General features: G+C 57.3%; 1 protein-coding gene across 7 annotated transcripts in view; it reads left to right on the forward strand.

The window, feature by feature from the left end:
* The window catches only part of RRBP1 (ribosome binding protein 1), a 70294-nt gene extending 55335 nt beyond the window's left edge, over positions 1 to 14959 (forward strand). The window contains exons 9-24 of one of the 7 annotated variants that reach the window (XM_057502700.1): positions 977 to 1155; positions 1291 to 1316; positions 3758 to 3848; positions 4617 to 4709; positions 7583 to 7675; positions 7761 to 7841; positions 8005 to 8094; positions 8741 to 8833; positions 9218 to 9289; positions 9865 to 9960; positions 10483 to 10566; positions 12123 to 12230; positions 13000 to 13083; positions 13375 to 13473; positions 13969 to 14112; positions 14398 to 14959. In XM_057502700.1, the coding sequence (XP_057358683.1) occupies positions 977 to 1155; positions 1291 to 1316; positions 3758 to 3848; positions 4617 to 4709; positions 7583 to 7675; positions 7761 to 7841; positions 8005 to 8094; positions 8741 to 8833; positions 9218 to 9289; positions 9865 to 9960; positions 10483 to 10566; positions 12123 to 12230; positions 13000 to 13083; positions 13375 to 13473; positions 13969 to 14112; positions 14398 to 14433 (1469 nt within the window). In that variant the 3' untranslated portion in view covers positions 14434 to 14959. The remainder of the gene's footprint in view (positions 1 to 976; positions 1156 to 1290; positions 1317 to 3757; positions 3849 to 4616; positions 4710 to 7582; positions 7676 to 7760; positions 7842 to 8004; positions 8095 to 8740; positions 8834 to 9217; positions 9290 to 9864; positions 9961 to 10482; positions 10567 to 12122; positions 12231 to 12999; positions 13084 to 13374; positions 13474 to 13968; positions 14113 to 14397) is intronic. The other 6 variants (XM_057502701.1, XM_057502703.1, XM_057502704.1 and 3 more) reach the window with 6 other exon arrangements.
* The last annotated feature ends 2928 nt before the right edge of the window (positions 14960 to 17887 follow it).

A 17887-nucleotide genomic window follows, 5' to 3' on the forward strand; every position in this document is an offset into this window, starting at 1 on the left:
TGTTGCTGTAGTACAAAGCAGCCCAGGACAATATATGAACAGATAGACCTGGCTGTGGGCCAATAAATCTTTACAGAAACAGACAGTGGACAGGGGTGACCCAAGGGCCTAGTTTGCTGACCCCACTCTGTGGCTTTAGATTGGGTGGTCAGGGAGGCCTCTCTGAGGTGGAGGGAATGTTTAAGCCAAGGTCTGAGTGACAGAAAGGGGTGGCCTCACAATGACCAGGAAGAGGCAGAAATGACCAATGGGGCCCCTGAGAATGGGAATGTACTTGAACTTGGCCCAGACCAGAAACAAACACAGAAAGTCAGCAAATGTGACTGCAGCAAGAAGGCATGGGGCCAGATGGTCAGGACCCAGGTGTCCCTGTGAAGAGTTGGGGTGCTGCGCCATGTGATGAAAACAGTCAGCACGTGTGGGACAGAGGACTGGCATAATCCCCTGTGTGCTGTGGCTCCTCTGTGCTGGTTGGAGCAGGACAGGCCCAGGGCCCAGGTGACCTCAGAGGTCAGCAGGGAAGGATTTGGCAGAGTGGGTATGGAATCCATGGGCCTCTCAGATGGGCCACAGTGGGGCCCTGGGAAAGCAGAGCAGCCAGATCGAGGAGGCCAGGGAGGCTGGGAGGGCTGGGTTCAAGCACCTAAGAAGAGCTCAGCTAATATGAGCCAGTCCTCTTAGAGAACAAATTAGAAACTGCAACCAGATTCCATTTTAGATTTCCACCCTTTCCCATGAGTGATCTGAGGGCATTTCACTCTACCCTAATGGGTCCTGGAGAACAAAGCCAGAGAGGAACTTTCCTCCAACAGTTTATAAAGGCTCCAGTGGTCAGAAGTATGTCTTCAAATCCCCAGGCACACAGAAGAGGCAGGAGAGGGAGCCCTCAGTGCCCTGATCTAAGGCAGCGGTTGGGGGGAAGACCATCCCAGCGTTTCCTGCCCCCAACACACTCTGCCCTTGCTCCCCTTCTCAGAGCTGCACAGCAAATTGCAGTCCTCTGAGGCAGAGGTGAAGAGCAAGTGCGAGGAGCTGAGCAGTCTCCACGGGAAGCTCAAGGAGGCCAGGGATGAGAACTCGCAGCTCACAGAGAAGATCCAGTCCATTGAGGCCCTGCTGGAGGCGGGCCAGGCCCGGGAAGCCCAGGATGCCCAGGTCAGCCTGAGGGAGGAGAGGGAGAGTGCCTGGGGTCCCAGCCTGCCCCATGGGAGGGCTGAGAGTGAATGGGCCTGCCCTGACTCCACAAGGCAAGACTCATGGTGACAAAGAGCTTTTTGTCTTGCATTGCAGGCTAGCCAAGCAGAGCAGCAGGCCCGGTAAGCGGAGAGAGGACTGCAGCCTCAGGACCCTGGGAGCTGGGCCTTTCAGCAGGGCAAGAGCCCCTTTCAGAGGCCCCTGTCTCTCTCCATCCCTCCGGTGACTTTGAGGACAGGGGCCAGGCCTGGGCAGGAAAGAGGGTGGTTCAAAGAGCTTCTTGCCTGCTTTCAAGGATCAAGACTCATCATCTGTGTGGAGAGCCTCACAGGGGGTTGGACCTTCTCTTGCCAAGTGGCCATCTGTCCATCTCGATGGGGAAGGACTGGCTGGACACAGGTTCTCTCCATGGGTACAAGGCGAGGGATTTTAGTAAGCGAGGTCATAAATCTGATAGGAAAAATGGTTACACACCCAGTATGGAGAACCAGCCGCGAGACGTCAGTGGGGTTCAGAGCTGACCGAGTTGCCGGTTTGCAGGCAGACCTTGACCTCCTTCGGTGTCATGGCCCTGCCCCAGGCTGTGCTCAGGGACAGTTTGCTGATGGCAAGGCCAGAGCTGATGCTGGGGTGGGTGGCTCAAGCCTGGATGCCGGGCTCCTGGGACTGTGTCACCTCCGGGGCATGTGTCCCTGAGCAGGTGACCACGGGCTTGGGAGATGGTTCCTGGACGCTGTGGCCAGGGGCCCACAAGGCCACCACACGGGTGAGGTGTGGGAGGTCCCCTCCTCTGTCCCATGCAGGTGGTGGGGCATGTCCCAGGCCATCAGCCAACAAGGTCTTATTCTGGCTGCTGCTGCCAGAGAGTCACCTCCCCTGTGATTTTGCAGAAAACCTGGATGAACCTTGTTTCATGTAGTATTGTTGGAGTAGAGAGGTTGTGTTTGATTAAGGGTTTGATCAGATTCTTGACCACACAGCACAGTACTAGGGCCCCTAAGTCAGGTTGTGTGTAGGGCTGGCCCTGATTTTTGCCTCATGCAGGCGTCTCTGGCAGATGCTGTTCAGGTTCTTTCCCTTCTCAGTTTATCTGAAAGCTGTGCCTCGGCCAAGCCATCCTGTCCTGGGTTGGAGGTGAGGCAGCGGCCTGACTTCCTCCTCGGGGGCCTTTGTTTTGGAGATGCTCTTGAGGGGTTTGCTGGGGGCAGGCTGTTAGGTAACACGGGAGGCCTGAGGGAAAAACTAGGAGGGTCCCAGCAGAGCTTTGAGAGGGGTCAAGGGTCAAGGTTCTGTGGGCCTGAAACCAACACCCAGGAAGTCAACAACTGTCTCCAAGGCCAGATGAAAACTTCAGGATAAAAACTCCCAGGGTGCGTTGTCAGGAGAGCTAGAATGCACCCAGAAACTATGTTGCTCCTGGGATATGCTAGAATGGTGTTTATCAAAAGGTTTTGACCATGGCCTATGATAAGAAATGCAAATATGTATGTCCCCACCTGCTTGGTAGTGACCAGAGCCCCACCTCCCCGAGGCTGGTGGCAGCCACCCTCTGGTGGGAACAGCCTGGAGCAGGGGCTGCTTTCCTGAGTTCACGGTGGCTTTAGTGGTACTGACCAGTCAGCATGGGCCACTTCTGGATTTTGGATTTCACATGTCCCTGGGCCCTTCCCCTTCCTAAATCTTAATATGGAAGGTAGCTTATTAAAGTGTCAATTTGGAGCCTGTTCCTCAGATCAGCTAATACGGTTCTAGCAGCACTGACTTCTCATTTCTGGATGATGAGGGTAGATGACACCCACTGGGCCCATGAATCTGGAAAGAAGTGTGAAAAGATGGGAGTGACATCTCACCAACCCCATGATGTCTGGGGTCACTTCAGAGCTGATTCCTTAAGGCCCAGGCACAGAACTGAGGGAGGAGCGTTTGGGCTCCAGCAGTTAGGTTTTGGACCAAGGGTAGTCCTGCCATACCCAGTGGGAAGCGGTGGCCTATAGTGAACGGCCAAGAGCAGCGGTGCCCAGAATCTCACCAGGTATACAGATGACTGCACCAGACGAGTCTCTAGCTCAGGCATCCTCTGGGAAAGCCCAGTGCATGGCTTCTGAGGGCCAGGTATGGCCACCAGGAAGGGCCAGCTGGCTGATTGTGTGGGGACAGAGCAGGACCACATTGAGCAGGAGCCGCATAGGCAAGGAGGTTAGTTTGCTGGAAGAAAAGCATTCTGAAAACCCGCGGTCAGCCCTGTGCTGGCTGCTTGTGGCTGCCCTCACCTCCGTAGTCCTGGTAGCCAGTGTCACCGAATGGAACTCTAGTGGACTTGAGGGTCTGTGCCCCAGCCCCGAGGCACTCAGGATGTGAGGGAGCAACTCAGGTTGCTGGGAGTTCCCTGAAAGTTTGTGCCCTGTGAGGTGGTGATGGGAGCGGAGGGACCTGATCTCAGCCAGGTGGCTTGGCCTCGCTGGTGCTCCCGGCCAGGGTGGCTGCCCAGGTGGGGGAGGGGCCCTCCCAGGATGGAACCTGGGAGCCCTTGGAGCCCAGCAGTGATGCCGCTATCTCCCCTCAGCCTCCAGGAGCTGGGGTCCCAGGTGTGGTGTCTGGAGAAGGAGGCTACCGAGCTTAAGGAGGCAGTGGAGCAGCAGAAAGTGAAGAACAACGTGCGTGCTGAGGGCAGGCCTGCTGTGGGGAACCTGCCCCAGACTAGGCAGGACGGGGCTGAGCTCCTCTTGAAATCCCATCATCCCATCATGCTACTCGAGGCTGAAGGCCCACCTTCCTGTGTGGGGAGGCCTCCCTCCCCCGTGGGTCCATCAGAAGTCCCAGAACTGACTCCAATTGGATCAGCTTGGGTCGTGTGGTCCAGCCTAGAGCCCCTGTGGTGGGGACATAGTGAGCAGGTTGGCCTGGGTCATGTGGTCACCTTGGAGTGGTGAGGCTGGCACCAGGAGAAGGGGACATAGAAGCCCCTCTCCTCTGCATTACATCCTCCCCTTTGGGCTTCATGCCCACTGCCTCTCATAGACCTGCTGGCTGCCCAGCTGCTCTGCCCCAAGGAGCCCCCTGTGCCTGGCTTGGCCCAAGCCAGCCAAGGGGTCAGTGCTTGCTTTTGTGGGGAGCAGCCTCTCCTTGCTGAGGAGCTAGGCTGACCCTCTTCTCTCACACTGGAGTCTCCCTGAAAGGACCCTCACCACCTCATGGCCCCATGCCCCTGCCAGCCCACAGTGGGCTGCAGCTCTGTGACCTATGTCAGTGCTGCCCAGGGGAGGCCAAGTGGATGTGGGCCAATAGAAAGGGCATTTTTTCCCTTTGCAGACCGCTGGTGGGGTCCAGAGTGGGGCCAGGGTTTTTTTCCCTGCCTCATGAGAGTGGCTGAGGCAGCTCAGGGGATGAGTTGGCAGCTGACCTTTTCCTGTCTCCTATCCCAGGACCTCCGAGAGAAGAACTGGAAGGCCATGGAGGCGCTGGCCTCAGCTGAGAGGGCCTGTGAGGAGAAGCTACGCTCCCTGACCCAGGCCAAGGTCAGAGGCGGGTCCTCAGACTTGCCTGCTAGTGGGGACTTGATTAACAACACCTGTGTAGTTTAGCAGTCAGCAGAACACACAAACTGCATGCAGAGCAGCCTCCAGCATGTGAGGAATCCACGCTGGGGCCCGAGAGGCTGCACACAGAGGGCCCCAGGCCTCTGCATCTTCCTCCTCACCCTTCTCGCTCCCTCCTTCCTTTCAGCTCTCCTTAAGATGAAGGGGAAAGGCAACCTTGATTGCTTTTTCTCAGCTGGGACAGAGAGTGAGGCCATGGGGCTGTGAGCCCACCTCGCTGCATGCCTTTGAGCCGGGCTTGGGCTGTCCTCATGGCCTGCCTTAAGGTGGTTTTTCTCCCATGGTGCTTTGTCTGAGTGGGCCCTCTGCTTTCAGGCCCTCTGAATCATGGCCCAGTGGGTTCTGTGATTGCTCTTTACAGTGTATCAGTGGGGAAGGACATCTTTAGCAGCAGCCACTTAGGCCCTGTACTGCACCTTGGTCCTGTGCTCTGCCATCCAAGTTGGGGGGAATGTGGGGTCTCCGTGTCTGAGGCCCCCATGTCACCTCTGGAGCCGGAGGACATGGCTGGTGGCCACAGCAGATGGAGGCCCCATCCACCCCCTTGGCCACATATTAACGTCCCTGATGAAAGGCCCCAGGTAGCCAAATCTCCCCTCCCCTCCCCATGTCACTCATTCAGAAGGAATGTCTGTCCTATTAGGAGCTTTGCAGTGACTTTTCTTGAGCCTTCCTGGAAGCCTGAGGGTTATATCAGGTGAGGCCCTGGGACAAGGTGTTGGGTGGAGGGCTGGCCTCAGGCCCACTGCTTAGACTCCTCAGACGTGACCTGGGAGCCTGTCTAGTCTACTTGTGGTAAATGCAAAAGCTGTGACCAGATGTGTCACCTGACTTGCAATCACACAGCCAGATAAGACGAGCTGGCCTCTGGATCCTCTGGCTCTTGCCTCAGGCTCCCAAAATATGGGCAGTGGAGGGAGTCTGAAAGGTAGTCACAAGGTCACAGGTCCATGGCAGGTCAAGGGCATTGTCTGTGGATCATTGGGTGAGCCAAGAAGGGTCTGCTTCTGAGATTTGAGTCCAGGCCCTGAGGGCCCTTGTCAGCTGTCCTCCACACGCACACTCAGAGTAGCACTCATGGGCTCTAGTGCAGTCGGGGTTCACTCACTTCGAGGTGGGGCTTGCAGTAGGTCCAGCCGGGCTGTGGACAGGCTGTTAGATAGGACCCTTTTTCTTTTAAGGTATCATTGTTATACAGTCATACGAAGCTTTCACATGAGCAACATTGTGGTTACTACATTCCCCCATATTATCAAGTCCCCCCTGCATAACCCATTGCAGTCACTGTTCATCAGCGTAGGAAGATGATAGAGTCACTACTTGTCTTTTCTGTGCAACACTGCCTTCCCCGTGCCTCCCCCTCCCCCTGCCACATGTGTGCTGATCATAATACCCCTTAATCCTCTTCTCCCTCCCTCCCCACCCACCCACCTCACCTCCTTCCCTTTGGTAACTGCCAGTCCCTTCTTGGAGTCTGTGAGTCTGCTGCTGTTTTGTTCCTTCAGTTTTGCTTCATTGTTATACTCCACAAATGAGGGAAATCATTTGGTACTTGTCTTTCTCCACCTGGCTTATTTCACTGAGCATAATTACCTCCAGCTCCATCCATGTTGTTGCAAATGATAGGAGTTGTTTTCTTATGGCTGAATAATACTCCATTGTGGTGTGTATGTACCACATCTTTATCCATTCATCTATTGGTGGACACTTAGGTTGCTTCCATATCTTGGCTATTGTAAATAGTGCTGTGATAAACATAGGGGTGCATATGTCTTTTTAAATATGAAATCTTGTTTCCTTTGGGTAAATTCCTAGGAGTAGAATTCCTGGGTCAGATGGTATTTTTATTTTTAGCACCTCCATACTGCTTTCACAATGGTTGAACTAATTTACATTCCCACCAGCAGTGTATGAGGGTTCCCCTTTCTCCACATCCTTACCAGCATTTGTTGTTGTCTTTTGGATGTTGGCCATCCTAACTGGTGTGAGGTGATATCTCATTGTGGTTTTAATTTGCATTTGATAGGACTCTCTTCTAGCCAGACATCTACAGCCACATCCCCAGGGTGTGGGGAGAGGGCATTATCTGTCTCCAGGGAACACTGGCGTTCCAGGCTTTGCTTTATAAAGCTCCCTCCATCCTCTCATTCCTTTTTCATGCTTTGAGTGGGAACCCCAGTGACAGATGGGAGCTCTGGCCCAGCACAGCATGGCCACAGCACAAATGGAGCTTTGGATAGGGGACTCTGCCCACACTCTTATTGCGTCTGAGCTGGATCTCCCTCTGCAAAGTGGGGTCACTGACTGTCCCTCCCTCCCGGGTTGCTGGGCCTGGCTGCTCCTAGGCAGTAGCACCTAACTGGTGGCTGATGGGAGATGCATCTCTTCTCTGTCTCCTGTCTAGCTCCTTGGACTTCCACATGCACAAATACACATACACACACAGCTCAGAAATTGAGGAATGATTGAGCCTGCGTACCCCTAGGGAGGCGTCAGAGCACCCTGCACCTGCCCTGTGGGTACCTGCTGTCCCCTTCATTAGAGTGAAGTCCATTTAAAATTGCTCTGGCACAGGCCCGGGTGGCTAGACCCATTGCAGTTACCACCACTGCCCCTGTCAGTCCCACAGAGCCACCTGTTTTCCCCTTTGATGCTTGTCCCTGGACTGCTGAGGATGAGCCTGTGTGGGGTAGAGCCCCCAGCGCCTCCAGGAAGAATGGGGTTTAGGCTGCCTTAAAACTCGGTGGCTGAACACTGCCCTTCCCCCACCCCCTACCCCCACCCCTGCCCAGGAGGAGTCTGAGAAGCAGCTCCGCCTGATGGAGGCCCAGACCAAAGAGGCCCTGCAGGCTCTGGTCCCCACACTCTCTGACTCAGCTAACCAGGTAGGTAGGAGGGAAGGGGGCTCCTGGGGGGCCCCACCACACCTAGGAAGTGTCTCTGGGTCCCATCTCGCACTTTTTGTTGCAGAGTTACTCTGAGTGGCTGCAGGAACTGAGAGAGAAAGGCCCTGGGCTGCTGAGGCCACCGGCTAGCATGGAGCCCTCCTCGGTAGGCGTGGGTGCCAGCATTTCACCTCGCGGGGGCTGCCACTGTCAGGCTTGCTCTCCCCTGTCCCTGAGAAGGGAAGGGAGTGCCTGGACTTGTTTCATGGGGCAGCTAGGAGAAACCTTTGTGTTTGGCTAACCACACCCATTCTATACCCTGCCCTCAGGACCTGGCCTCCAAGCTGAGGGAGGCCGAAGAGATCCAGAGCACTCTGCAGGCTGAGTGTGACCAATACCGCACCATCCTGGCAGAGACGGTGAGCTGCAGGGGCGGGTGTGTGCCCATGGGAGGCAGGTGGGGAGGCGAGGAGGCCCACTGGCCCTCAGGAAAGGAGCCCTGCGTTCCTTGGTCATGTTCCTCTGCCTCCCCTGGCCCCTTCCTCTGGCTGAATGGTAAAGGGGATGTGTAAGGTGTTCTGTGCTGCATTGCTTCTGAGCTGAGAAGAGGCCTGAGTTGTAGGTTTGGGGGTGGCTCTCAGTGGTGGTGGGGGGCTTGGCTGTCAGGGACGGTCTGGTGAAGGAAGAGGGGAGCATCTGGCTGATAGCTGGCTCTGAGCCACTGTCTTCAGCGACTCCAGGAGCCATGCTGGGTCTAGCCCTCCCACTCCGGCCAACCCTGTCTATGTTCCTCATCCTGGGCACTGAGGCTGGTGCTGACAGCATAGACACCAGAGATGAGAGTCTTAGTGGCCTCACTTGGGCCAGTGGCCCACATACTGGCCAGGGAGCCCCTGCAGGACTGTGGCCCACCTTTCCCCCATGTGATACTGTGACAAATCAGAGCAGGGCCATGCTGGCAGTCAGATGGTCATCACGGACGAGCTGAGGGGACAGGAAGATGTGGCTGTGTGTGTTGCGGGAATCTCCAGGGAGAGGGCTCTGCCTCACTGTCCCCTCCCCCAGGAGGGCATGCTCAAAGACCTGCAGAAGAGTGTGGAGGAGGAGGAGCAGGTATGGAAGGCCAAAGTGAGCGCCACAGAGGAGGAGCTCCAAAAGGTACAGGACTGGCCTCTGAAACCCTCCCCAGCCTCCAGCGACATGAGCATTGCTCCAGGGTCCACCTTTCCTAGGAATTGAAACACCACTCACTAGAGACAGACAGCTGGGTCAGAACGCCATAAGCTCCAGGGGGGAAGCAGATGAGATCATCTGGGGCACTGGGGAGATGGGAGTTGATGTTTGCTGGGTTTCGGTGATGCTGCAGAGTGCCACTGCAGAATGACAACTGCCGCCTGCCACCCACCCCAGGAAGAGGCTGCAGGTCATGGAGTGGGTGGGCACTTCTGGGCTTCCTGAGAGATGGTGCCCAGTCCCCTTGGGTCCTGGGACAAGTCCTCTCCTGGGCCTCCTGTTTGACAGGACCTCCCCCTTGCTTTGCAGTCACAGGTCACAGTGAAACATCTCGAAGAGCTCACAGAGAAGCTAAAAGGAGAACTTGACAGTTCAGATCAGGTACGTGTGTGGGCTCCATCCAGCTGCTCTCCTTATTACAGGGGAAATACCACAGAGGCCACGTTAGTTATTTTTCCCTCGTGGATCACATGTCCTAGAGAGGCTAAGGGATCCCGTCAGTCCTGCTTTTCCTTATGAGGACCATTTATAGCCTAAAAGTGGCCTGGATGCCCTTGGGCCCTGTGAGTGCCCAACCCTGATAAGCACTGGCTGCTGTGGTGGTCTTCTGATTCGTGGGCCATATGCAAAGTGGCCCCACTGCTCTCTTCAGACCCACAGTCAGCCCTGGCCTTGAGAGAGGTACCCCTGGTATCCACCTAGCAAGTCATTCTAAAAGCTCTCCTGTCCCCACTGCTGAGGTTTTGACCATCAGGACCTGGGGTGCCATTTTCAGGAAGGTGTTCTATTGCTATGGACTTGTTTCTGCCAGGCCTTAGTGGGCCCAGTAGCCGCTGGCCCCAGAGGTCTGCTACCGCCCTTATTCCAGGGCCAGTCAGACTTGTAGCCCATCACCCTATTCCCGTGGTTCATGCCCTCCTGGCCGACTCGAGGCCTCTGTGCATGTCCGTGTCCAGGTGAGGGAGCACACTTCGCACCTGGAGGCAGAGCTGGAGAAGCACATGGCGGCCGCCAGCACCGAGTGCCAGAGCTATGCCAAGGAGGTGGCAGGGGTGAGACCTCCCGGGACCCTTGGTCTGCCTCGCCCACAGCTCTCGTTAGCACGAGCTCAGAATCTGGCTTCCCAGGCTTTTCCCTGGCCTTGGGCAGCTGACCTGAGGAGGTGTCCCAGAGAGATTTCAAAAGAGGCAGACCCATGGACAGGGCAGGGCAGCGGTGAGCCCACTGAGAATTCTTCGCCTGGGGATGGCCCATCCCTGGGGGAATAGATCTAAATCTTATACGGTTTTCTGACTGCTCAGAAGCACAAACCTGGCACCCCTGATTCTAGTTGGATCTCAAACTTTTGACCTTATTCTGCGAGTGACAGTCCATGAACATTCAAGAAGGTGCATAGTGAATACCATCCTTACAAGCCTTCAAAAGGGAGGCAGTGTCTTTGGGAGTCCTGGGCCCCAATAAGCCATCCTGAGTGTCTGGGTTATGGGGTGTGCAGGACTGTATGGCTCACGGGAGCTGGCTTTTTGTCTTCTCTCTCATTTTCTCCCATCACCTGGGTCTGTTTTCTCTCCAAGTTGAGGCAACTTTTACTAGAATCTCAGTCTCAGCTGGATGCGGCCAAGAGCGAAGCCCAGAAACAAAGCAGTGAGCTCGCCCTGGTGAGTGAGTGGGGGGCAGGGGCTGCGTGCAAGGTCGCTGTGCCACCCGTGGCTTTACACCCGCAGAGGTAGTGAAGTGCAGCCGAGTGGATGTGCACCGAGTAGTATTTGGGACAGGCCCTGGTCGGGTGTGCTGAAGGACTTCCTTGCACTTTTGCTGAAACTCCAAGCTGGGCCTGTTGCTGCCCAGACCATGGTGCTCACACTTGGTCCCACGTCCCAGGTGCATCCTGGTTGCTGGTCAGAGCCTAGCATCCCCTGGGGCCCCTGTGGGCCTACCTGCCCTCCACCCTGCTCTCAGCACGAGCCTCGCCCCCATGGGGCTCAAGAGCTTTTCTCGCCTTAGTGGTGACATGGACCTGCTCAGGCGAACCTGCCGGTATGCAGGGAGGCCTGCTGCACAGCTGGCGGTACCAGGTGCCCCATTTGCAGATGTGCAGAGCTCCCTGCTGTGCAGATAGCCTCTTGGGCCTCCCCATTCTCAGCCCTGGCGACTGACCGTCCCTGCTTTGCCCAGTCAGGTCCTGGGGCTACAGCTGCCAGCAGCAGCCTGTAAGGCCACAAACCTGTTCTCTTTGACCTGCAGTCTTTTTTTCTTAAGTCTTGATTTCATTGTACCAATATCTGGTTTTCTGAGAGGAGCTCAAAGGCCTGGTTGGGGGCTAGCAGCCTCCACTGGGTGGCAGGCAGCCCCCTGCATTGGGGCATGAGCCCCAAGCTCCCCAGGTTCCCCCCTCTGGTCACCTGGCCTTACCTGGGACCATCTCACCCCAGGGCAGGTGCTGTCCAGGCTGAGCCACCACTTGAGCCTGAAGGCCACTATCAGAGCTGCTGTCCAAGCAGGTCTGGGTGGCAGGCCCTTGGGGACACATTGCAGAGGAAGCCCCAGAGTTTCTCATTACCAGTGGGGCACAGTTTGGTCTTCATCCTAGGGGCTGTGGGAAGGGCAGGAAGGAAACACGCTCAGGGTGCCTGTTGGATGGGGCCCGAGGCTACCCATGCTCCCTGGGGAGCTCATGCCAGGGACCTATCCAGGTGCCATGCAAGATGCTGTGCGTCTTCGGATTTGAGGCTCAGTGGTCAGCAGCTTGGAGGCCATTGGACGTGTCGCCTGCCCCCAGGGATGGAGCTCTGGGGTGGGGGGCTTCATTACGCAGGAGTGCCTGCAATCTCTGTCAGAGCCTGTTGGCCACCTGCCTCTCATCTTTCTGGCTTCCTTGCTCTGTGTGGGCTGTGGCTATCGGGGCTGCTGTGTCTGAGGGGAGGGCCCTGCGCTGGCTGGCCTTGGAGCAGAGCATGTGAGTGGTGCCAGCCCGGGCCCCTCACTGGCACCTAGTTGGGCTCAGTCCGGTGAGGGTCATGGTGTCAGCCCCCTGCCAGTGAACCTGTACACAGTGAACCCCAACACAGGTCAGGTACCAAACCAGGGTCCCCATAGGGGCTTCAGCTGCTGAGAGCATCTTCGGTCCTCCTACAGGATCTGCATGTCTGAGAGTGTACAAGGTAGACGAGCATCTGGCTGTGTATTTGCACAAACCCACCCCTCCCTGTTTCAGGTCAGGCAGCAGTTGAGTGAGATGAAGAGCCACGTAGAGGATGGTGACGTAGCTGGGTCCCCGGCTGCCTGCCCTGGGGCCCCCCAAGCAGAGCAGGATCCTGTCGAGGTTAGGGCGGTGAGCCGGTCCCCAGATGTCTGTCAATAACTGCCCACGTGGGCCCTCTCCACCCCAGTTGGAGGCCTCTGTTTTGGCTACACACCAGCTACTACTTGCAGCCTCCATTCCTCTCCACCCTGCTCTGCTTAGATGCTGAGGCAGGCGTCACCCAGGTCTGAGGGAGCCATACAGCAGAGGAAGGGGCATGGGAGGGGGGCCCGGTGGGGAGCTGTCGGGGGCTCAACCCTAACACCATGTGCGAGAGGGGCTGGAAGAGGGAGCTGGGCAGTCAGGCCTCCAGTGAGGGGCTCTGAGCTCCCACTGTGGCCTTGCTGGGACGTCACTAGGCAGGTACTTGCTCTCCAAACTTTTGACCCAAGTAATTTCTGCTGAGAGCCCTGGTCAGGAGGCAGAGACCTGGCGCCAGAGTATTAGTGGGGGGCTGCTGCTGTGGGACCAGGGTTTGGAGTGGGTCTGTGGGCCTCATGAAAGGGGCCTGAGGTTAGCAGAGGACCCATCAGTAACTCTTTCCGACCACGCCAGCTCCGTACCTGGGGCTGAGGCACCACTTCCTCAAAGGGGAGCTTTGGGAATGTCCTGCTCATCTGGCTAAGGTGCAAATGGGCCAGCCCAGCAAGCCCGAGGCAGGGCGAGGCTGAGGGAGCACTAGAAGCAGCTGGACAGTGGAGCCCCGTGGTCTCAGCCTGCCCAGGAGCCCTCGCTCCCAAGAGGCCCCTTCGCCATGTTCCCAGAGTATGTTTGTGGTGTCTCCATGCAGCTGAAAACGCAGCTGGAGCAGACAGAAGTGGTCCTGGAGGACGAGCAGACGCTGCGGCAGAAGCTCACTGCTGAGTTTGAAGAGGTCAGGCCCTGTCTGTTCGGCCCTAAGCTTTTGGGCCACAAGCATCAGGGATGGTGAGGGGTGCGGTGTGGCCCAGGCAGGCGGGCACAGGTCTGAAGCTGCCACGAGTCTAGGGAGTGGGGGATTGTCTGAGCTTCACTGTTCCCGAGGGAGTGTCACTACACAGTCCCCTGCCCTCCCAGCCACAGGCTTGAACTGTGGTCCCATCCTGCCGGGCACCCTCCTGCCTCCAAGCGGGCTTGTCACGTTTGTAAGGCGTCTTGCCCTGACCCTGCTGCCCTCTCTGCCAAGGCTCGGAACTCAGCGAATAGGCTACAAGAAGAGCTGGAGAAACTCCACAGCATCAGCCCCTCGGAGCCTTCAGAAGCAGAGTCGGCTGCGCAGCTGAAGGTGGATGCTGCCTGCTCCAGGGCTCAGACAGGGAGGGGAGCCCACCCCCTGGGCCAGCTCCTGGCCCCAGCTTCCCCCCTGCCTGGGCTGGGAGTGGGAAGGAGCCATCTTGAGGCCCCCTGAGCAGGGTCCAGCCTAAGGTTGGGGGCAGGAGGCTCTCTCAATGTCCAGTATGGCTGTGTAAACAGCACTTGGAGCTCAAGTCCTCAGTGGCACCAGCCATGGTGGAAGGGCTCAGCAGCCACCATGTGTGTCCAGGGGTGGCAGCACTGAACAACCCACCCCAGATCCTGCTCACCGTCCCAGGAAGCTCTCCTGGCTGCGCTGGCACAGGACACAGAGCTGACTCAGCCATCACTGCCTGCCTCTGGGAGGGGACAGCACCCTCACATGAGAGCTCCCAGCTCCTGGGACGTGGGGCTGCCCAAGCTTAGCCGGGTGGCTTTTCTGCCGCGAGTCGCATGAAGGCTGATTCCCTTCAACCCTGACCCACAGGAGAGACTAGAAAAAGAGAAGAAGTTATCGAGTGACCTGGGACGTGCTGCCACCAAATTACAAGAGCTTTTGAAGACGACCCAGGAGCAACTGGCCAAGGAGAAAGACACGGTGAAGAAGCTGCAGGAGCAGCTGGACAAGACAGTGAGTGTGGGGGCGCAGGACAGCTAGGCCCCGATGTGGGGGCCGAGGGGATGGGACAGACTTCGGATGCAGGCACAGGCGCGCAGCCTGCACCCAGACCCACCCTCCGGCTGCCACCGGGAGGCCTACCGAGCCTCCCAGCTCTGGTTCCTGCCTTGCTGGGCCGGGAGGGAGCGGAGTGGGGTGTCAGTCCAGGGCAGTAGGTCCCAGGTCCCCAGGGCTCAGGGGAGTGCTCCTTGCTCCTGGCCCCCAGCCTCTCCCTCCCTCTACCTGCCTTTTTCACAGGATGGTAGCAGCTCAAAGGAGGGCACTTCTGTCTGAGAAAAAGAAGTTAACTGTTCAACCAACCAAAATGCCTTACACATTCCTTACAAACCAACCAGCCAATCACCACGGTGTTGTCCAGACTCAACTTCCAGTAGCCCTGAGGGAAGCCATTAGAGACGAGAGTCTCAGGACCACAGAAATAGATGTTCCAGACCCCCAGTTTGTAAAAGAACCTGTGTCACATTTGATAAACACTGTTGTTCCCCGGGACCAGCTCTGGCCCAGCACCAAGCAGACGCCAAAGCCCTCATCAGCTGTGACAGACCCGGGGTGTGTGCTGGGGAGGCCGGGACCTCTGGGTATCTGTATGTCAATCAGTGCAATCAGTTGGTCTCAGCGGGTCAGGGGGCGGGAGGTGGGCAGACCCACTGGCGAGTCTGAAAGGCTGTGGAGCAGACTGGAGGGCCACAGCCCCGGCCAGCTGGGTAGCAGACTCTCACCCCAGGAAGAAGTTGCCAACCAGAACTGATGTGTGACCTCCTGGATGTTAATGCCATTAAAACCAACATTGTCGCCCGGCGCTTCGGTCTCGTCTGGTCTTCTGCGGGGGCTCCCTGACCTGGCTGCTGGGCCCAGGATGAGGAATGGAGAGGGGCTGGCAGCCTCAGGGACAGAACAACTGTGGTTTTTGTTTTCCTGGATCAGCGGCTCTGGAGTCAGGGTGAAACTCAATGCTTCCTGTTCCCTCATGATGCCACCCAGGCCCCAGTGCCCACTGGGCAGGATGAGAGTGGGGCCTGTGAAGCCTGTGGTCATATGTGCTGACCACAGTCCCCACCCTTGAGGATCTGAGGCTACCTGAGCAGGGCCATGGTCACCTAGGCTGCTGTGTGAGCTCTGAAAGAACAAGGGGATCTCTGTCCTGGCTGGGTCCTGGACAACCATGCACACCTCAGGAGGTGCCTCAGGGCTGGAGCAGCCAGCTAAGTTCCTGTGAGACTCAGACTTCCAAGGTTTACCCAAGGTGGCGTGGTCCACAACCGTCTTGTGCCAGGAGGTGTGTTGAGGGCTGTGTAAGCAATAATAACGTGGAGCTTAGGCAAAAAACAGAGTTAGAGGCCAAGTCCCTGGAGGGTTGAACCAACCCAGGACTGGAGGTGAATCGGGTAGCCTCGGCCTTGGTGGCCTCACTGTCCTGCCAAGGGGCTGCCTCTACCATGCACGGTATTGTGTGCTCCCTCCCAAGCCTCAGTCCTGGGGGAAGGATCTGGATGGCTGGCTTTGGCTTGGGGAGGACTGCCCACTTGGCAGGGAAAGCCCCAAGGGAGTCTCCATCACCTGCTCGGGGCCACTCTGTTTCACAAACCCTTTAGGCAGTAGGTTCGGCTCTTTGGGGTGGCTGTTGTGGGGACCTTGACTCCGAGCAGTATTGTGGGGCACGTATCCTCTGGTCTCCAGCCCCACACTGAGCATCTGCCAGGGCTGGGTGGTGCTGATCTCTGCCTGCACAACTGACATCAGGGCCTGGCTTTCCAGGGATGCTGGGTCTGTGGGCCACATCTCCATGCTGCCAGGCACTAGTGTACCGTGGCTGAATTGGGGTCAGGGTGCTGAAGTTCTGGGAAGACTGCACAGAAAAGTGAGCTTACAATGGAGTTCACCAGAGCAGGGGAGGAAGGGTCAAGACCAAGGGGACAGTAGTGCAGTGGCACAGAGATGAGAAGGGGAGGGCAAGAAGGCTCTGTGGAACCAGATTTCAAGGACAAGGGGTCTGGATGGGTAAGGCAGTAGGAGCCACTGAGGCTTTTAAGGACGGAGAGACAACCGTGCCTGTTCTGGAGCTCTGGAAGACACTGTAGTGGAGAGGGAGCCCCCAGGACTTTTGGGATATGGATGCCATAGTTTCTGGCCAAGACCCTGACAGGAGGGAATGGCCCATGACACCTGGTGCCGGCCCTGTGCTTGTTTCCCCATGAAGTCCTTCAGTCCCATGTGGTGGGGTGAGCCTCCCCACGCAAGTGGAGGCAGCTCACCCGGTACAAGGCAGGGAGGAGTCACACTGCCCTCTAACACTCCAGCGGTGCATCAGGCTGCCTGGGGGGTGGGGGTGGGGGCTGGTGGAGGCAAAGTTTAGTTTTGGGGTGTTCAGGCTCCATGAATCAATCACTGTGTGCCCTGGGCGCCAGGAACAGGGCTCTGCTGGAGGACTGGCCCTGTTGGGTCCCAGCTCATCTGCACAGTGGCTTCCTACAAGGTGGTCTGGGGCCCTGGTGAGCTTCCTGGTGAGAAGGTCAGGCCAGACCTCAGTCACACCAGACTACTGCACTAGAACAGCTGTCATGGCCATGAGAGCCTGTTTCCAGTAAGCGTCCCTCCCCCTGCCATACTGACTGCAGAACTGAGACCCTCTATGCTGTGCAGACACCCTCTGAAGGCACGGGAAGGAGCGGGCAGACCTCAGGAGGAGGGAAGGCATGAGACATGGGGATACCAGCCTGCTGCCTTGGGCTCCACAGGCAATGGCAGCTCCCTGGGTTCTGGCTACAGCCCCAGCATCTACCTGAGGGGAGGGGGTAAGCTGAAGGCAGGGCTGGGGCCCCGTGGGGCTCAGGAAAATGCCACTCTGGAGGCTGCCTGCAGCCCTGAGGGCCCATCATCGTCAGCCTCTGCACCTGCCCCACCAAAGGCAGAGAAGCCCTGATGCCCAGCAGGGGCACCTCCCAGGCTAGCAGAGGGAACCCGAGTTTGCCAGGCAGCCTGCTGGGCCTTGCCTCAGCCTGGACTTGTCAGCACTGTTCCTGGACAAGTTTCCACCATCAGATTGGGGAGGGAGGAAAGCTCTTCAGTAAGATACTGGAAGCAGCTGCCCTGGCCAGATACTACGACAAGAGGTTGGTAAGCCCCCTGACGTTCCCTAACAAGGTACAGACACCCAGGGAGCCCGGCTCCTTCGCCCAGCCATTCACAGCTCCCTATCCTACAAATGTGGTGGGGCCCCTGTAGCACTGGAGAACTAGCTTTTGCGGTCACATGGAATGAAGTTCAATGTGCAGACAGGAGTCACCCAAGCTGGGCTAGAGCACCTGTCAACTACAAGGCCCTGGCTGGCCCACTGCCAGCTCCCCCAGTCCTGGCTTGAGAGGCCACAGCCTGGGCTTGGAGCTGTGACTGCGTTTAGACCACCAACAGAGCTGGAAGAGCTCTGAGAACGTCTAAACCCCTCTAGAGGCTCCCAGAGCTGACCTGAAGCTCCAGGGTCATGCAGCCCATAAACAAGGAAGACAAGGAATGGGATGTAGAAGCCCCATTGTGCCAGTGGCAGCTCTTTTGACTAGCTTCCTCTGCTCATCTCTAGGTGATTATCAATAAAATGCACAAACAGCAGGATGCCTGGCCTATGGGCAACAAAAACAGGATTTTAGAAATCACTACATACCCTTCAGGACTCAAAGCCCAAATGAACCATTTTCCTTTCTGCCCCAATTCGAGTCTTATCCATTGACCTAGT

Source organism: Manis pentadactyla, chromosome 5 (genome assembly GCF_030020395.1).
Source record: "Manis pentadactyla isolate mManPen7 chromosome 5, mManPen7.hap1, whole genome shotgun sequence".
Lineage (NCBI taxonomy): Eukaryota > Metazoa > Chordata > Mammalia > Pholidota > Manidae > Manis > Manis pentadactyla.